Here is a 17739-nt window from a genome sequence, read left to right as displayed (position 1 = left end):
GTCAGGAAGGCCACGTTGAAGCATGGCCCTACCCTTCAACGGGAGATGGGACATGGAAGCCGAAAGCCACGTCGAAACCATGACGCCAGTCTTCTCGCAATGTTTCCGACCACATGGAACAACTGCCTTGGATCTCTTCGATTTTCCGAAAGTGGATCCAGTGTTTGCCTGAATTGGTTCCCAAGTCCAGTCAAGATGCCGAAGAAGAGTTTAGCACCGCAGGGAGAGTAAACTCCCCTAGATCATCTCAAGATCCAATATCCCCAATATCCGTTCTCGAAGCCTCGTCCTAAATCTCGTATCTACCGTCCGACATAGTCCGCATCCTGGCAGCCGAGCGCACGGCCGCCCGCTGCCACTATGGACATAGATTGGCAGGATATCCGAGAATTCACACATGGTGGGACGAGATAGTCGGATGCTCATTTATCGTCCGGCTGTGTCTGGCTTCTCACGGCCGCACTTTTCTTTTTTTCCGGGAATAGCCCAGCCCGAAATATGGGACTGACGCTAGGATCGGGCTCGGTTATGGCTCCGTCGAGCCGTGGACCATGAACATCTGGGAAGCTGAAGGAACGCCACAACAGTACAAGTAGCAAAAGCAGCACAAACTTAATGCGATGCCCCTGCGGAAGACTTGACCCTCAACCCACTTGGTCAAGTACGCTTCTTCTAAGTCTTGGGGCCAACCCGAAGCAAGCGGCAATGCGACGCCACTGGCTCATTGGGCGTGGAGTTGTTCGAAATCCCGGCCCCTTCAAGAAATCGTTATATATCCAACTCATCATCCCCTGCCATCCTCTCAAAGAGTTCCACCGACCTTATTGACTACTGCCAGGTTATCTTCCACATCGCAAGGTGTCAACTAGGCTCAACATGAAGTTGTCAGGGGGTTTGGCCCTGCTTCTTGCGTCGACTATCCCAACTGTGGCCAGCGAGTCCGATTCATCATCTTCATTGACATCTTTAATAACTAAACTTCCAACATGCGCGGTATGGCCAAATATACCTCCCTCGCCTCCCCCTTTCTCGCGTGCACTAAAATATGGATATCCGTTAACACAGAAAATGCCAGGCGAAATGTTTCACTGAAGCATTGACACAAACAAAATGCGACTTGACTGATCAGAAGTGTATTTGCTCTGATCAAGTGCTGCTGGAGACTGCAACCGTCTGTATTGTAAAGGGCTGCACGGCGAAGGAAGCCCTGAGTACGTTATTCTCATATGCTCAACACCCGACAACCCGGACATGTTTTCGTTGGCTGTATTCCAGTCTTAACTAACTCTACGTGACAGCGGCCAAGAAGCTCACAAGCGAGGGCTGCAATGCTCCCATCCGAGACAAGAATGCTGTCTATATTCGAGTGTCGGACATTCTTGGTGTGATGTCCGGTCTCTTCATCATCCAGAGATTCGCCTTTAAATTATGGGCAAAACAAAACTTTTGGTTGGACGATTGGTTTGCTCTCGCCACCATTATCAGCGGTGCACCTTCAACCATTATCAACACATACGGCGTTGGTGTCAATGGAATTGGACAAGATGCATGGACCCTCAACTTCGATCAACTGTACAACTTCGGGAAATTCTTCTACATTATGGAAGTTCTCTATTTTTTTCAAATCACATTGGTGAAGCTGTCAATGTTATTCTTTTTTCTGCGCATCTTCCCAGCACCAGCTGTGCGACGGCTTCTCTGGGGCACCGTTGCATTTGTGGTTGTTTACGGCATCGTTTTTGTCTTTGTCGGCCTCTTCACATGCTCTCCTATAAGTTACTTTTGGACGAAGTGGGACCAAGAACATAGTGGAAAGTGCATGGATATCAACGCAATCGCCTGGTCAAACGCAGGCGTTGGTATCGCCATAGACGTCTGGATGCTTGCTATACCATTGTGGCAACTCAAGGGCTTGAAGATGAACTGGAAGAAGAAAATCGGCGTTGCCGCCATGTTTATGCTGGGTACATTGTAAGTGGCCCCGTCCCCTCCAAGTTGCAGCAAGGCGCATTACTGACTACTTTCAGCGTAACCGTCGTCAGTATTCTCAGACTCCGATCTCTCGTCAAATTCGGTTCTGACTCCACGAACCCTACGTGGGACTTTTTCGAAGTGTCGATGTGGTCCACTATAGAAATCAACGTGGGCATTTGGTGTGTCTGTTTACCCTCACTCAGACTTCTACTTGTACGCCTGTTCCCAACTCTCGGTGGCTCGACAGCGCGTAGCTACGCGGGATATAGCAGCAGCAACAATCGACCACCCGAAAAGAACCATCGAAGTGCAAGCTTAGGCCCGAGCGCTACAGCAACATCCTCGTTCAACGACTGGCAAAACCGATCGGGCCCCGCTGGCAATCAGATAGCTTACCACAAGGCATATGCTGTCGAGGTTTCGCATTTAGATGAAGTTGCTCTGATGACTTTGAAAGACCATGAGTCGCGCACCGCAGCAAGCAGCAGCAGGGGTAGCGCATAATGTGTATGAATAAAGGATTAGACACGACTTTTCGTTGTATAAATAATTGAGTCGAATACTTTTAGACGGATATTCAATTGTCCTTTAACTTATGGTGCAACTCAGCATTCCGTGTCAGTCTGCAACCAAACCTTTGCTCGCCTCGCCATTTTGACTCTCTCCGATTCAAGCCTTGCGCACCTCGCATGTCGCCGTCGTCCTGGCTTTCGGATCAGACTCAGACGTAACCGTCAATGTAACCACGCCAACATCGTCCGCATTTGCTGTCGCACCAACGGCGATGTTGGCAACCACCTTCTCTCCAAACTTGGCGGCCACCAATGCATTAGGGACCTCAGTTCGCCACCCCTTACCCTTGACCTTGGCCTGGAGACGATATATGTCGAAGCCGACGTGCGGCTCTAGCGCGGAAGTAACACCACATCCTTTATTGTATTTCCCGTCGTTGACGAGGTCAAAGGAGCAGAATATACCCTTGCCCGTGGGCGTATTCCCGCTCGGTTCCGGACGACCCTTGCCCAGCCTGACGCTAAAGCCGCTCTTGCTAGTGCTATTCAGAGCCCGTGCACCGACGGTATATGACACGACGCCGGATTTGTCACGGATCTTTTCAAGAATGTAAAAATGAAGACCGTTTGCTTCATCCCTGTACTCGGCTTTGCTCCCGGAGCGTGTGCCAGCGTGGAAGAGCGCATCCAGAAGCTGTCTGTAGTCGCCCATCGTAATCATGGCCTCTGTGCCGTTGGGACGGACAAAGTCTTTGAGCTTGATGTCTTGGGGATTCGCGTCAATGGTCCATTGGAAGGGCGCCGTGTCCATGTTCCTGGTCTTGCTGATCATGACGCCCGCGTCGCCCTGGAATGAATCCGCCCCCATCCTGTCCACCACTTCCAGGTCGTAGTTGTCGTAGCCGCCCCCGTCGCAGTACAGGTCTTTGCTGACGTCGCACGCGGGAGACATGTCGGTGCCGAGGAGGACGCGCACGCCGACACGGTCCGTCTTGACCGACCTCGCTGTGACGGTGGTGACCAGCGGCCCCGTCGTCTGGAGGCTCTTCCTGGAGATCCTGACAATGCTCGTCTCCTCAATGAGGCCGATCTGGAGCTTGTCGCGGACCGTGTGGAGGGATCCCATGGACGCTCCACGCACGGGAGGCACTTGCCACCGGGTGTGAGGGCCGCCGGGCCCGTTGAACGTGCCCCTGGACAGCATCGACCAGGGCCCCGTGAAGGCCCGTCGAAGCGGCGTCCCGTACGGGTTGTTGTAGTTGTCCCCGATCTGCAACAGATGGCTCAGCTCGTGGGCAAACGTGGCCATTCCCGAACTCTCGCACTGGACAGACGAGCCACTGCCGGCGTTGGGCCAGAAGCTCGCGGCTGCGGCCCACGACGTCCAGGGCACATATCTAGTTGCGGCGTAGTTGGGGAGCGTGGCATTTCCCGCCGTCTTTGGGGGACCAAATGCGTCCGGGACGTCCTCTCTGCTGTTGAACTTCATCTCTCCAAACTCTTGCCATGTTGACGACTCGTCTTGTCCGGCAGTCAGGATGAACACGAGCTCGTACTTGCCCGCTGTTGAATTTCCCACATCTCTTCTCCAGAGGCTTAGTGCGTCGCCTCGTATATCGAGCGAGCACTCTTTGCCGGGCGGACAGGCACCCGGGTTCATGTAGTCGTCTATGCCGTACTGGTATGATAGATGGGGCATTCGGTATGGCCCAAAGGATGCCAGGTCCACGCCGTATCGGCCGTGAGAGTCCTCCATCCAGTACTCATGGAGAGTGTGGCCTCGGTTGAGCTGTCCCGGCTTGTTCAGGAAATCGCGGTACCAAGCAGGCACGTCCTTGCGGGGAATATTGGCTGCATCGGCTGATGGCGTGCCGAAAATAGTCGAGTTTGGCGGCCCCGTGATGGTGAAGTTCATGTCGCTGTAGTCAACCGTGACCAGCGCAATATTGAAGTTTCTCTTTTGGCCCTTCTTGGACGGGTCGTTCCACTGAGTCCCGGGAGGAGCCTTGAAGTCCGCCCATGTCATGTTGTCGGGATTCACCCAATGCTGAGGGTCGATTATTCTGAACGGATCGCCAGACGGAGCTGCCGCGTGCGAGGTTTGCACCAAGAGTGCCGCAACCACTGTCGCCAGCACATGATGTGAGCTGGACCACATTTCTTTTCAGATGCAGAAATTTCTCAATTCCTCGTATATTTCGTGACGCTCTTGATCGGCAAGAAGGTCACCAAGCCTAGAGGCCCTTATAAAGCGGCTCAGGAGGGGAACAAGGGCTTTATATACGAACAACTCCATGAACGTCAAGCTCCAAGCTTGGCCGAATGCACAAGGACCCCCCTATTCTAGGAAGCTGATTCCTTCTTTTCCATGGAACGACTTCAACGGGCCCGATCCTACACTTGTGCGCCTTGTGGTCTCAGTTCCCCGCTCGAAACGAGATAGGGCACCGAGATCCAATGTCGCTCCAGGGCGGCATGCGGAGCACGCATGATGAAGTAGGAAAGTGTGAAAGTGTGTTGTTCCTACAACAGGGGCTCCTGGTTCAAGTGTGGAAGGCAACCATTAAGGGCCGCCATGACAACGTAGCATATTCCGTACTTTGGATGGGACCTACCTCATGTAGCTAGTTCGTTGGACAGATTGATGTGCTAAGCCCGAGTGTAGGCAGATACTCTATTCAGGCGGGGTATTGGTCAGTGTTGCACCCGGCAATGGACTCTTTTCCGTGTCACTGTCGGCATTGGGATTGTCAGGCTCGGGTGTTGCGTGCCTGTATGGTTTTGTCAAAGACGGGCGTGTATGTGTACAGCACTTTTGCTCTGCAGTTTAGAGTGACGGCGGATCGTGGAAGAGCTGGTACTAGTTACTAACAACTTAGGTAAGCAGTCCTCACTTCTGCTAAAGAGGAGGTTCAGCGACCTTGTTGCGCCAATAGCAGTAAACGAGCAAGAGTTGATATTAACATGTTGTGCCACGTAACTTTCTTGGATCCAACACGCGATTTGGGCTGCCATTTTGCTCCTAATTCTGGGTACATGCCCATTGTTCGAAATCCGACACGACTCACATGTTCACAATGATGGCAAATTTTACAGGACTCTCGGGAAATTATTCCTTTATATTGTATATTCTCATTAGTTGCATGTTAAGAGGTGGAGAAAAAAAAAATCCATGTGAAGAGTTTGCGCAACCCAAACACGGTCGAGACAAAATCGTCATTACAGCTGTGATCGCTCAACACGCTCGCCATCTTTGTTAAACCAAATCTTGTTACCAGAAATCATCGACTCCTGCAGAGCGGCGCCAATCTTTACCGCAGCCACTGCAGTTGCCAACTTGACGGGCACCTCGGTGTCGTCCAAGCAGCAGGCGGTGAACTCATTGGCCTCTGTGTTGAAAGCATTCTTGAATCGGTCCCAGTACGTCTTGGGAACCTCGTGTCTGATGCCGTTGGGTTCGTAGACGCGGACCAGGTTTGCCGTGGGGATCGTGTTTACCCCAATCTTACCCTTGGTGCCGATGATCTCAGTAGTGTCTTCCTGGCCCGCAGCCATCATTCTGGAGCAGTAGAGGTACACGATGCGGCCGTCGACAAACTCAATCAGACCGACGGCGTTGTCGCGGTCGTTGTACTTGCGCAGGTCGGGCTCGACGGCGGTGATGCCCACGGCACTGACAGACTTGACCTTGCTCTCGCCGTCCTCGCCAAAGAACCACAATGCCAGGTCAATGTCGTGGATGGAGCAGTCGACAAAGATGCCGCCGCTGTGCTGGGCATACGCGACAAAAAATCCAGAAGGATCAAGCATGTCGCAGGTCTGGCTTCGGAAAACAGACGGCCGTCCGATAAGGCCGGCCGTCATCTTGGCATGGGCGTCGCGGTAGCTGTCGTCGAATCGCCGAGAGAAGCCGCACATGACTTTGAGATCTGGTCGGCGGGCGGCAGCGTCAACAACCGTTTGCGACTGAAATCATTAGCATTATTTTCGTTGAACTCGCGCTCTTTTGGGCCTTGCAGCGAGCAGAATAGCCATGTGCTTACCACTTCAGCAGAGGTAGCCAGGGGCTTCTCGCAGAGGACATGTTTGCCTGCCGCAATGGCGGCAATGGCCTGTGACGCGTGGACGGCCGTAGCTGAGGCGATACAGACGGCCTCGAGACCGTTTTGCTTCAGCATGTCATCGTAGTTCTCATAGACACGGACTCCGGAGGGGGCCAAATGTTCCTCGGCCCATTCCCGCTCCTGGACATCTGGCGTAGAGACGGCAACGAGCTCCGCTCGAGGGACGGACTGGAAGAAGTTGAGGGCATGTCGCTTGCCCATGCGTCCGAGACCGGCGACGCCAATTTTGAGCTTTCTGGGAGGCATTGTTGGATGCTGCACCGGGGAGGAGTTGTTCAGTTGAGGTGCCGGATGCTAAAAAGGGTCAATTGGGAAAGCGAGAGGGGGAAGCACTTTAATATTGTCGCGGCAAAGCTGTGACGATGTTGTTCTGCGCAGTCGGTTAGGTTCAACTCTGTTCACCGCACCAGAACCCTTTGCCCCTCCCCATTGACGGTTTCCCCAATGCGTTCCCACGAGCGGTGCTGCGACGAATCCGATTGATGGCAATGCAATGCAGAAGCAATGCATGAACCCACCCTTATGGGGATGGCGGATCTTCTTGACTTATTATTAGTTGTCACTGACTACAGCCGTCGTCGGACCTAAACACGCAAAGCTTGACGCCACCATTTGGACCTGGGCGCTCTTTCGACAGGGGCCCAGCCAACTGCAGCCGCCACTGCAGATGACGAGAAACGCCTCCCAAAGCATATTTCTGGGAAACGAGGACATTCATTGCCTTGGTGTGGCTGTTGATATTGCCTACTAGGTACTCCGTAGGTAGATATGCAATAGCCGCTCGCAGCTCGCAGTCATGGCAAAAAGGCAAGTCTCTCCGACCAAGTTATGCCCCCGCAACTTGGCCCGTGTCGATGAAAACCGATGTTTAGTCACAAGACTTGTCTTTTAGCCCAAGCCTGTGTCTGCCAGACATGTGCATGCCGCCTCGTACCGGGGAAGTGGCAGCTTGTATTTGGCTCGTTTGTCTGCTGACACAGATTTGAGTCCTCGCGGTTGATGAGGTCCAGGAATCACAATTGATTCTTCCCGGGAAAGGCAGAAAAAAAGAAACCTAGAGTCTAGTATTGGCAATATCTAAGCGTTGATATCAGTGTTGTCCTACTTGCTGCAGAAAAAATCTTTCACACCATGAGCTGGCCGAACCACGCCGACTATTTTATATCTTGAAGTGAAAGAGGTAAAGCCAGAACCAGCCAGTGCAAGCACTCGGATGAAATGCTACCTCGTCATAATTCTCGAAACAAGAACCAATTGGACTTGGCGGCCGGGCTCAAGTTCCGTGCATGTTGTCCTCAGAGCTTTGCATGCTGCTCCGTCCGTCGTCTCGGCAGTCAATTGCCAAGGCCACTTTGTCGGCTATTGGCGTCATTGGCGCAGCCCAACATGTTCCATTAGATATTCAATCGTCATTAGCCGGCGTGATTCTGCAGAGCCACGAACAAGGTGTGGGAACTGCTCCCAGTTTCTCCTCCGTGGATCGAGAAGGAAAGGGGGGGGGGGAAGCGCAGTTACAACTAAACCGATTGGATGGTCAGAATAAAGACAACAAAATAGTGTCAGGCCTTTTTCCCCAGAATGAGTTGTCATGCAAGTCAGAAACCGTTTAAGAACATGGCAGCTGTGGCCGTCGGCGCTAGCTTCTTGAGGCATTTCTTCGCCGCCGCGACCCCAAACAACCGGCAGCCATCTTGCTCGGCAATGGCAGCAGCCACCAGCGGCCTAGCCCGGAAGAGAAGTAGCCGCCGGACAAGGAAAATCATAACCACCGACGCACCATTGGCCTGGGCTTTTGTTTCCGGCTGCTGCTGTTGAATAATACTGGTCGTTGATTCGTCCCGACTTGGTGACACAAGTCTCCGAGGCTCATGGTTCGAGCATCGCAGACGGGAGAGAGACAGCATTTGCCTTTTGGACCCGGTTACGGAAACCTCGGCCACATAGCAAAAGTCGGTCATCCTTTGCCGCAACATTGAAACGCTCTGTTGTGCTCCAATGGTTTCTAGAAAGCTCCATGACTCCTCAACGCATGGAAGTCAGCCGGCCACTTTAATGCCAGGGGGGAACCAGGGCCGCCTCGCCGGTCGAACCCAATCGCCGCCAGCAGCCACGCGCGTAACTGTCATCGACGCCGATTGCAATGCAGACACGCATTCTTCCCACCAAGCCAAGCAGCAGCCAACAGGGCTTTGTTTGAGTTGCAATGCCGGACTCACTTGACCGCTCCTCCCTGCCCTTGTCCTTATCCTTGGCACGAAACAGAGATGCAACCAGCGTGTCTGCAAATCAAACTATCTAAACTGCGGGGATTGACTTTGTCAACCGCAAACCTTCTTCTTCCCCCACAGAAACCAATCGAATCCAGAACCAGATGTAGGCACATTATTTATTCCCCCATGGGGCGCCTCCCAAACTAGCCAAGCTTCGTGCTAGCTAGTGCTCTGGACGCAATACCCGTCAAACAACGGCATGGGCATTGGCTGGTGAGTCGACAGCAAGTCGCAAACGCCAACATTTTAAAAAGAGACCTATATCCCTCTACCCTTTTCTCACCAACTGGCTGATCCAAGTCCAAGGCCGTGCCCAGGTTGTCTTCTCTTTTCCTTTGCTCCTTGCTCTAGGATATCTTTTACAAACCGTCTTGCGTTCGGGATGTTGTCGGCCATGGACAAAGTCGCGGCTGATTCCCCCAAGGCCGAGCACCAGGAGACTGATGCCGTGCCGTATCTGTCGACAGAGCCTTACGGCCCCCCCGGTACGTCTACGCTTGTGTGCCCCGGTTGGGAATGGGAAATCATCATCTTTGCTGACAAGAAAATACCAGGCTTCCGAGGCATCGCTGCTTCTCGATACGTCGCAATCTGCGCGTCGTTCAGTGCCATCGGCGGCCTGCTATTTGGTTACGAGTATGCCGAAACCCTCTCTGGCCTCTCTCTCTTGCGCAAGGCTAACGACTTGGGGGTAGCCAAGGCGTTATTTCCGTCATCCTCGTCATGGACAAGTTTCTCGGGAGATTCGAAGAGGTGTCCGACACGGCTTCCGGCGCTGGCTTCTACAAGGGGCTCATGACGGCCATGATCACCCTCGGCGCCTTTATCGGTATGGCCGCGCTATCCCGTCACGTCACGCCTGACGTATGTTAGTGCTAACTGTACAACAGGAGCGCTGAACCAGGGCTGGATCGCCGACATGTATTCCCGAAAGTATTCCATCATGATTGCCGTCGTCATCTTTACCGTCGGGTCATCTCTGCAGACAGCTTCTGTGGATTATGCGATGCTCGTCACTGCCCGCTTGATCGGCGGCGTCGGCATCGGCATGTACGTGCCTTGCGTCCTTTGTCACGCCTCCTTGTCCTTCTTGTGCGCTTCGTGCTGACGTCCGAGAGCCCAGGTTGAGCATGGTTGTGCCTCTGTACATTTCCGAGATATCACCCCCGGAAATACGCGGCACCTTGCTGGTGCTGGAAGAGTTTAGCATCGTGCTGGGCATCGTCATTTCCTTTTGGATCACCTACGGCACCCAGTACATCGGCTCGCATTGGTCGTGGCAACTGCCCTTTTTGCTGCAGATCATCCCGGGCCTGCTCCTTGGGTTCGGGGCGATGTTCCTCCCCTTTTCCCCAAGGTGGCTTGCCTCCAAGGGCCGGGACGAGGACGCGCTCTTGAACCTGGCCAAACTGCGATGCCTGCCCCTGACGGACCCCCGCGTGCAGCGGGAATGGATGGAAATCATCACCGAGTCACGCTTCCAAAATGGCATCCTCGCCGAGCGTCACCCCAATCTCGTCAAGGGCGGCGTGGCCAACAAGCTCAAGCTCGAGTTCTCAACCTGGATGGATTGCTTCAAGAGGGGCTGCTGGCGCAGAACCCACGTCGGCGCAGGCCTCATGTTCTTCCAACAGGTTACGTCGTCCTCTGTTCCCGCCCGTGTTCCCAGACTGTAGACTGACCCTATCCAGTTTGTCGGCATCAACGCCCTCATCTACTATTCGCCGACGCTGTTTGGAACCATGGGGCTGGACCACAACATGCAGCTCATCATGTCTGGTGTGCTCAACGTGACGCAGCTCATCGGCGTCATGTCCAGCTTGTGGACTCTGGATCGATACGGCAGGCGAAAGATCCTCCTCTGTGGGAGCGTGGGCATGTTTGTGTCCCACTTCGTCATTGCCGTTCTCGTGGGCAAGTTTTCAAGCAACTGGCCGGCGCACAAGGCAGAGGGTTGGACCAGCGTCGCCTTTCTTCTGTTTTACATGCTCGCCTTTGGAGCCAGCTGGGGCCCTGTTCCCTGGGCCATGCCGGCCGAGATCTTCCCTTCCTCGCTCCGTGCCAAGGGTGTTTCCATCTCCACATGCTCGAGTAAGTGTGCCCGCTGGGCCTGTATTGCATACAAACCTCTCCTCCCTTTCTGAACATGGCTGACTCACCGGTCAAACTAGACTGGATTAATAATTTCATAGTTGTAAGTTGCGAATTGGAAAAATCCTGCGAGTAGCGTCAAGGGAAGCTAATCCGCTTGCAGGGCTTGATTACTCCTCCTATGGTACAAAATACCGGATTCGGGGCCTATGTATTTTTTGCCGTCTTTTGCTTCTTGTCTTTTGCGTGGACCTTCTACTTTGTCCCCGAGACCAACGGCAAAACCTTGGAGCAGATGGACGATGTGTTCAAGGACCACAGCAGCACCGAGGAGCTGGAGCGCAAGAACAGACTCATGGCCGACACCATCCGTGAGCGAACCAACGGTTTTGTCGGTGCGTAGAGCCGTGAGGATGATTACATTATGACGTTTATGGCTAGGCATGATGCTTGTATGATATATATAAATTCAAGGAGGTTTAGATTAGTTTAGCAATGGGAAATTTTTTCACTTAGGATGAAACCTGAATTTTTTGAGGATGCCTGAGTGATTGTCATAAACCACAGCATGCAGTTTCTCCTATGAGCCCCCCTAATAGTTACTGCTGAGCAGTCTAGTAAATACATGTCACGAGATAATGCCATGTTTCAGACACACTCCGGGGGCAGTTCAGAGATTTTATTGCTATTCTTCCAAACTACTCAATTTTACAGCGTTTGATATCGTGGCTCAACGAGCGTGTTGAAGTTGGTTTGCCACAATGAAATCACTCCGCATTAGGGAACGAGCGTCGTGCTGAGCGTGTCCTCATAGCTGTTACAGCTTCAGTAAACACACAAGCCTCTTAAGCCTTCGCAGTCAGGGGAAGCCGGTGGAAGCCGCCGCAGCAAGCAACGTTGCGCTGGAGTTCGACCATGCGCTTCTGGTCGCCAGTTGGGTCAGCAGAGTCGGGCTCCAGACCCCAGCCAAGGAACTCATTGGTATAGTTGGGCTTGAAGTCGGGGCTCAGAACGCCAAGTCTCTGACCATACTTGGTGACCTTGTTCCAGTCGCGCTCGACATTCTTCAGGTCCTGGGAAAAGTAGGCATAGCTGCGCTCAAAGATCTTCCAGTTGAGCTGGGAGTTCATGACGGGCTTGAAGTCGACATACTCCTTCCACGCCTGGTGGGGATCGGCGAGAACAAAGTCAGTGGCCTTCTTGACGGCTCGCATGAAGGCGCGGACCTTTTCAGGATTCTCAGAGATGAACTTCTCGTTTCCAATGTAGAGGACGGAGCAGAAGCAGCAGCAGCCGAGCTCGGCCAGCTCGTCGATGCGGAGCATTTGGACGTCGGACTTGTCGCGGCCCTGGCTGGCAAGCCACTCTTCCAGCTCGACCATCTGGACGTTCTCCAGGCCAATTCCGGCGTCAATGTCGCCGTTGATGATGGCCTTGGAGACGTTCATGCCGCAGCGAACGGCGGTGTAGTCGGCGGGAGTGAGGCCGTAGTGCGAGGTGAGCTCGTCGATTTGGATCTTGCCAAACTCGCCAACGTAGCCGATTCTCTTGCCCTTGAGAGAGCGGAAGTCGGTTGTGATTCCAGAGTCCTTGAGGTAGACAACACCGGTGAAGGGTTCGTCCAAGAGACTCCCGATGGAGAGGACGGGGAAGTTGCGAGCCTTGGCCTATAGCTTGACAGTCAACATACTGTGTCTTCTGACAGCGGAAAGAAGAAGAGGACAAAAGGAGTGAAAACATGGACGTACAGCCAGAGTGTGGATCATGGCCTTGAAGCCAAGGTCGACCTTGCCTGTGCCAATGATTTCGGTGACATCCTTGTTTATCAGTTAGCCCATTGCGGTTCCGCGAAGGTGACTGAGAATATCATGACAGACGCACACTAGGGTCGTTGGGCTCCAACAAGGCCACCTTGATGCCTTCATCCTTGAAGTATCCCTTGGCCTGAGCAAGGTAGAGGGGGGCATGGTAAGGCGTAGCGTGCCTACAGTGAGAATTAGTCAATGCGTGCGCCAAAAAAATCTCCCAAGAAACAGTCCAATCCTACCAGTTGGTAAGGAAGGTGATCTTATCCGTGGACATTTTGGCAGTTCGAGGCGGATGCTACGAGAGTTAGTTGGTCTTCGGAATGGGGACTACAGAAAGAGTCTTCAAGAAGCAAATCCTTTCGCTGGTATTATCCAGATCAAGTTCACCGGTATTTCTCAGATCAATCATCTCACCGTGGCGCCTCTCAAAACACGCACGCACACACAAAAACGTCCTCTTTACCAACTGACTCCATGTTTAATGGTTTGTTGGCAGGATGATTTGCGCTGAGGCGTCAAGAGCGGGACACGGCGGGAATAAGATTGAACACCCGGTTGCATTCTTGGTTCACTTTACCTCGACCTGATAATAGTTCCATTGCGAGAGGCATCATGGCTCCTTAGACGCTGGAGGCGTACCAATCGTACTTGGACTCCTGTGGCGAATATATAGCTGAGTAATTGATGGAATTTTGGAAGAGGGAGAAACGGCAAGAGGTATTTTTTTGGAAAAGATAAGAAAAAATGCCTCTCACGGCAGGAGCTGGCCATTTATATTCCGTCAAGAGCCGACTCCGCAGCGTCACCAACCTAGTTCTCCACAACAAATTGGGAGGAGGGGTAATTATCTAATTATCTCATGTGCTAATTTATCCAATCATCCGGCGCCAGCTTATCACATGACTGACTTCTGACAACAGTAGTTAATGGTGGAGTTCCAATTGGCAGCATGGGGTTGAGGCTGCTTTTTCTTTACGTCGGTGCTTTCCTCAGTTTGTCTCTGCACCTTGGGCATCAGAGCTTGCACACTTGTCTGCCAAGACGGCTTCGGGCATCTTGAAGCTAAGGCTGGAGCTTGCATCGGATGCTTTGGTGGGTCGACATTATGTACATACAGATCACTCAAATTGTCCCGCCTGATCCGAAGCGTCAACTCGACTCACTGGCCAAGATATCTACCCTCAATAGCGAAGCATCACTTTTAGCCTAGTGGTGTACTTCACCAGGTCGGTGACTTGTTCCAAACTCTGCTTTGTATCGATGGAGTTGACGGTGTTGACGGCTTTTTCCGTGTCAGTCTGCTTCACAGGGAAGCAGCCACTAAATGGACCGGCCACAGAAGTGTTGCGACAGCGAACAGTGCAGACACTGCCAGTAGAGCCTCGAAAGCCCATTAGACATGGGGGCGTTGGGGCGAGAGTAGGGGAGACAGAAACTCACTCCTGTGCACTTGAGCTGGTCTGGCATTCCAACTGTGATTTCCAAGTCTTCAGTCTTGCCTTGTGAGAGGCCATTCGCCCCAGGGACGTTGTCTGTTACCGTTGAGATTCTACAGACATGTTAGCAAAGTTGGGGTATAGCGTCTGCAGCTCAACTCTTGATGCCGCGAATCTGATTCCAGCATTGCTCGTCTCATCGAGATTGCAAAAGTACGGGCCAGCGCCGTCAGCATTAATTTAGTAGAGGGTCACAACCATCTCGCTACCGGCCTTCACCTGAGTCACTGCGCAGGCTGCAAGTGCAATTTCAGTCTTCTCTCCGATATCAATGTTTCCTTTCAACTCGGTGCGGCCGCACGTGTTGACAAGATTTGCTTTTGATCTCGTCGTCGCGGATAATGGTTGTATCTTGCTGACAAGGGCTGATGCCGGTGCAGTTGGGAGAGATGGAAAGATCAACTAACAGACACAGATTATTTAGTGACTTTGCCTTTGAAGAAGGATGGTACTGAATTTTAGTCACCTCCAAACCCAACACGTAGGGGAGAACCGGCGTCCCCCTGTGCCTTTGGAATGACTGCATGGCAGCGACCGAGGGCAATAATGGTGGAAACGGCGAACAATAAAGAAGAAGGCATGTTTAAACAGATATTAATGGGGCGGTGTTTCCGTACAGACAGATGGGGTTTGCGAATAAAATGATAGTAGTAGCGCAAGTCACCAGGACTTGACTTCAAGCAAAGACCAACATATAAAAGGAAAGACGGAAGACGGAACAAAATCTAATGAGAGTAATACTTTGCAGAGCACTGTCAACTTTCGATTACATCTTTTCATTATATACTCAACATTTCGCAGACAATAATATGCGGCAATCCGCAAAGATGCGCACGGGATCCTGACAATTATCCGCTACGATTTTCGTCGCGTCGACTGCTGCAATTCATCGTAAAGGGCCCGTGCAAGAAGACGGTAGCAATTTCAACGCATCTATTTCGCACCGCCCAAGTTGTCTGGTGTAATCTCTTTGTATCCTTCCTACCTACCAGCACCGGAGTATGTATTATGCAATTGCCCGGCGGCCGGTCTTTTGTCTCCACAATTTCCCGAGTCGATGAGCTCCGGGCTCCGGGGCTTCGGCATTGCCATAAGTGGAAGTTCACATACAAATGTGGCCTCTTGTAGCCCTCGACGAACAGAGAGGTTTGATTTCCTGTGTCTTGCTTTGCTGTAGAATACATACATTGCGCCGATTAACGCAAAAATCTAATATAGAATGCAAACCGATACAGTAGAGAAACTGCCTGGAACCACTAACGGCAGTTTCTACCGGCATAGATTCTTCATCTACCTGCAACCTGACGAGACTGTCTCACACTCGTCTTGACGACCAGGTTACCAAATCCAGTGGGCTGGCTACCTAATAAGAACTGACTACTACTAATCACGTCGCCATGTAAAAAAGGCCAAGAGGCTACTGCAAGCAAATAACTTGGAAATAATTTGTGCACGCCGGCTCCGGCTCATGCAGCTCCGCTTACACCCATGCAAGGGCTCACATCCAAAAGACATGAGTAAAATTCCTGTCCAGGGCAGCCCGGCGTCGGGGTGTCCGTGACCACATGCAAAGAGCTAGCTACAGAGGTGTCATGATGGATGGAGAAGCGACGCGACCGAGTGTCCGTACTGCGGTCCAAATGGGAAATGTCGACAGAGTCGGGGGAAACCTGTGAACAGCACCTCTTTGGCCTTTGCATGCGGCCTCCCAACACGAGCATATAAATGAATGAGCCGCCTTTGGTTCCCATTGGTTTTTTTTTTTTTTTTTTTTTTTTTTTTTCCCTGAATTAAATTCCCGTTAGGAGACGTGGTCAAATGTCGTCATGATCAATGTAAAACAAACGACGCCTCGCACGGAATCTTATTTCCGACAGGCACAGTTGGAGTCAGTATCCCCACCGAAAGACAGTTGCAGCACCAAAAAGAAGGTTCTCTGTTCTGAGACGTCGTTTCAGCTCATCGAAGGGATATCTCCCTTGGCTGAAGCAAGTTGGGCGTCGCGGATCTCTGGCTGTTTCAGAGCAATCCCCGTGCTCGTCTTTTTCCAGAATCGCCGTCGAAAGTCATCAGCTTAAACAATAAGCCTCTTTTTTGGACGCAAATCATGTGCAGATTAGCGTTCTGTTTCTGCGCAGCAAAACACCAAACGGCAAATCATTGGTTCTCTTGGTCCAACCCCTTGCACCGGCCGCGCATGACGCTGGCAGACGCCCATGCGGGAAATCCCCATTGTCGCCATTCCTATTCCTCAGGCGCGGGAAAATATGGCACAGTGACTCGATACGCCTCACCTCGTCTCGTCGATATCAAGGGTTCCTTGGCCCGCTCTCTTCTCTTGGCAGTTCCGAATTTTCCATCTGATGCTGGCGCGGGCCACGATGTACAATGCGGACGATGTATGGTGAAACCGGCGGAACCGACCAAGTGCTCTACTTCCGAGCATGACACAAAAGAGAATTCATGCCCAACTGAAAGCATGACAGGTCTGCATACTTGTCTATTGTACGACAATCTTCTTTTTTCCCTTCACTAGCGACTGCTCGCGTCCATTCATTCCTCTTCCCCCGAGTCTGAGCTTAACCTCGCTGGACGAGCTTCATATTTCATGCCTTACTGAGCAGCATTCTTGGTAAAAGTGTACTTGGAGAGACCGCCGGCCGGCCGCTACCATTAATTCTTGAAGCAAAAGGAAAAATGAAGGCATTCCCATGTCTGCTGGCTCTTGCCAGCCTATTCCAGGCTGGAAGGGGAGCGCCTCACAGGGAACTCAGACCCTTGCGGAGTAAGTTGAATATTCAGATACCCCAAAGGCATCAATCGTCCGGCACGCCCCGAGAAGCAACACAAGACTAACACCCTGAATAGTTCGCGCCAACACAATCTCGCCAGGTCAGGCGAACCAGGTCCACCCCGTGGTGGTCGGCGGCCCCCAGGACCTCTTTGTGCCCAACATGATCCGCGCCAAGGTCGGAGACATTGTCCAGTTCCAGTTCAGCAACGGAAACCACACCGTCACCGAGGGCATCGAGGGCTCCGGCTGCCAGCCACTGCAAAAGTCCGACCCGCAAGCCATCCACAGCGGACATCTCCCCTACCAAAACGGCGACAAGGACGTCAAGACTTTCAACCTGGTTGTAAACGACCTGAACCCCAGGCTTCTGTACTGTGCCACCGGGCCCCATTGTCAAACCGGTCAGGTCATGGCCATCAACCCGTCAGTACCTCCCGCCCCAAGACAGCGGCGAATTCTTTCAGTTTCCCGCTCACCAGGAATACAGGAGAGATGAGCAGCAATTGATCAGTTACATGAAGTCGTCACAGCAAGCAAAGGAAAACGTTGACGCTGGCAGTGTCTCTGGCGGGGTTGTTGGCAAGATTGCTCTCGAGGATGCTGCATTTATACCAGCACCGCCAGAGGCTCACTAGCCGTCTCGCCACGACTAGGAATTGGGCATATAGAT

At 52.4% G+C, this 17739-nt stretch overlaps 7 protein-coding genes across 7 annotated transcripts; 4 read left to right on the top strand and 3 right to left on the bottom strand.

Annotated features, from left to right (window-relative positions):
• Nucleotides 1–876: 876 nt before the first annotated feature.
• Nucleotides 877–2478, top strand: J3458_000899 (uncharacterized protein; the record flags this gene model as incomplete). The annotated part of the gene is made up of 4 exons (XM_066116404.1): nt 877–993; nt 1076–1211; nt 1299–1971; nt 2028–2478. 4 exons carry the CDS (start codon nt 877–879, stop codon nt 2476–2478), a joined length of 1377 nt encoding a protein of 458 aa, XP_065978286.1.
• A 165-nt stretch (nt 2479–2643) lies between these two features.
• Nucleotides 2644–4644, bottom strand: J3458_000898 (uncharacterized protein; the record flags this gene model as incomplete). The annotated part of the gene is made up of 1 exon (XM_007809717.2): nt 2644–4644. The coding sequence occupies one exon, from the start codon at nt 4642–4644 to the stop codon at nt 2644–2646; it is 2001 nt and encodes a 666-aa protein (XP_007807908.2).
• Nucleotides 4645–5427: 783 nt separating this feature from the next.
• On the bottom strand, nt 5428–7228 carry J3458_000897 (uncharacterized protein). Its single transcript, XM_007809716.2, has 2 exons — nt 6530–7228; nt 5428–6452 (listed from the first exon to the last, which is right to left on the bottom strand). Exons 1-2 carry the CDS (start codon nt 6854–6856, stop codon nt 5706–5708), a joined length of 1074 nt encoding a protein of 357 aa, XP_007807907.2. The 5' UTR covers nt 6857–7228; the 3' UTR covers nt 5428–5705.
• Nucleotides 7229–9274: 2046 nt separating this feature from the next.
• On the top strand, nt 9275–9988 carry J3458_000896 (uncharacterized protein; the record flags this gene model as incomplete). Its single annotated transcript, XM_066116403.1, has 4 exons — nt 9275–9365; nt 9435–9516; nt 9576–9709; nt 9771–9988. The coding sequence occupies 4 exons, from the start codon at nt 9275–9277 to the stop codon at nt 9986–9988; spliced, it is 525 nt and encodes a 174-aa protein (XP_065978285.1).
• Nucleotides 9989–10010: 22 nt separating this feature from the next.
• On the top strand, nt 10011–11374 carry J3458_000895 (uncharacterized protein; the record flags this gene model as incomplete). The annotated part of the gene is made up of 4 exons (XM_066116402.1): nt 10011–10514; nt 10572–10971; nt 11052–11074; nt 11135–11374. 4 exons carry the CDS (start codon nt 10011–10013, stop codon nt 11372–11374), a joined length of 1167 nt encoding a protein of 388 aa, XP_065978284.1.
• A 442-nt stretch (nt 11375–11816) lies between these two features.
• Nucleotides 11817–13491, bottom strand: nmt1_1 (Glycylpeptide N-tetradecanoyltransferase; the record flags this gene model as incomplete). Its single annotated transcript, XM_007809714.2, has 5 exons — nt 13357–13491; nt 13019–13074; nt 12853–12955; nt 12720–12788; nt 11817–12638 (listed from the first exon to the last, which is right to left on the bottom strand). The coding sequence occupies exons 2-5, from the start codon at nt 13051–13053 to the stop codon at nt 11817–11819; spliced, it is 1029 nt and encodes a 342-aa protein (XP_007807905.1). The 5' UTR covers nt 13054–13074; nt 13357–13491.
• Nucleotides 13492–16947: 3456 nt separating this feature from the next.
• J3458_000893 (uncharacterized protein) lies at nt 16948–17704 on the top strand (the record flags this gene model as incomplete). The annotated part of the gene is made up of 3 exons (XM_007809713.2): nt 16948–17060; nt 17144–17492; nt 17557–17704. The coding sequence occupies exons 1-3, from the start codon at nt 16973–16975 to the stop codon at nt 17702–17704; spliced, it is 585 nt and encodes a 194-aa protein (XP_007807904.2). The 5' UTR covers nt 16948–16972.
• Nucleotides 17705–17739: the final 35 nt, after the last annotated feature.

The sequence above is a fragment of the Metarhizium acridum genome (genome assembly GCF_019434415.1).
Source record: "Metarhizium acridum strain ARSEF 324 chromosome Unknown scaffold_1, whole genome shotgun sequence".
NCBI classification, from domain to species: domain Eukaryota; kingdom Fungi; phylum Ascomycota; class Sordariomycetes; order Hypocreales; family Clavicipitaceae; genus Metarhizium; species Metarhizium acridum.
The sequence above is the reverse complement of the archived record's forward strand: the minus strand, read 5'-3'. Positions and strand labels throughout refer to the sequence as shown.

Coding starts and splice junctions, on each gene's coding strand:
- J3458_000897 (XM_007809716.2), bottom strand. CDS start 6,856: ATGCCTCCCAGAAAGCTCAAAATTGGCGTCGCCGGTCTCGGACGCATG. Junction 6,453..6,529: donor TGGCTACCTCTGCTGAAGTG/GTAAGCACATGG, acceptor TAATGATTTCAG/TCGCAAACGGTTGTTGACGC.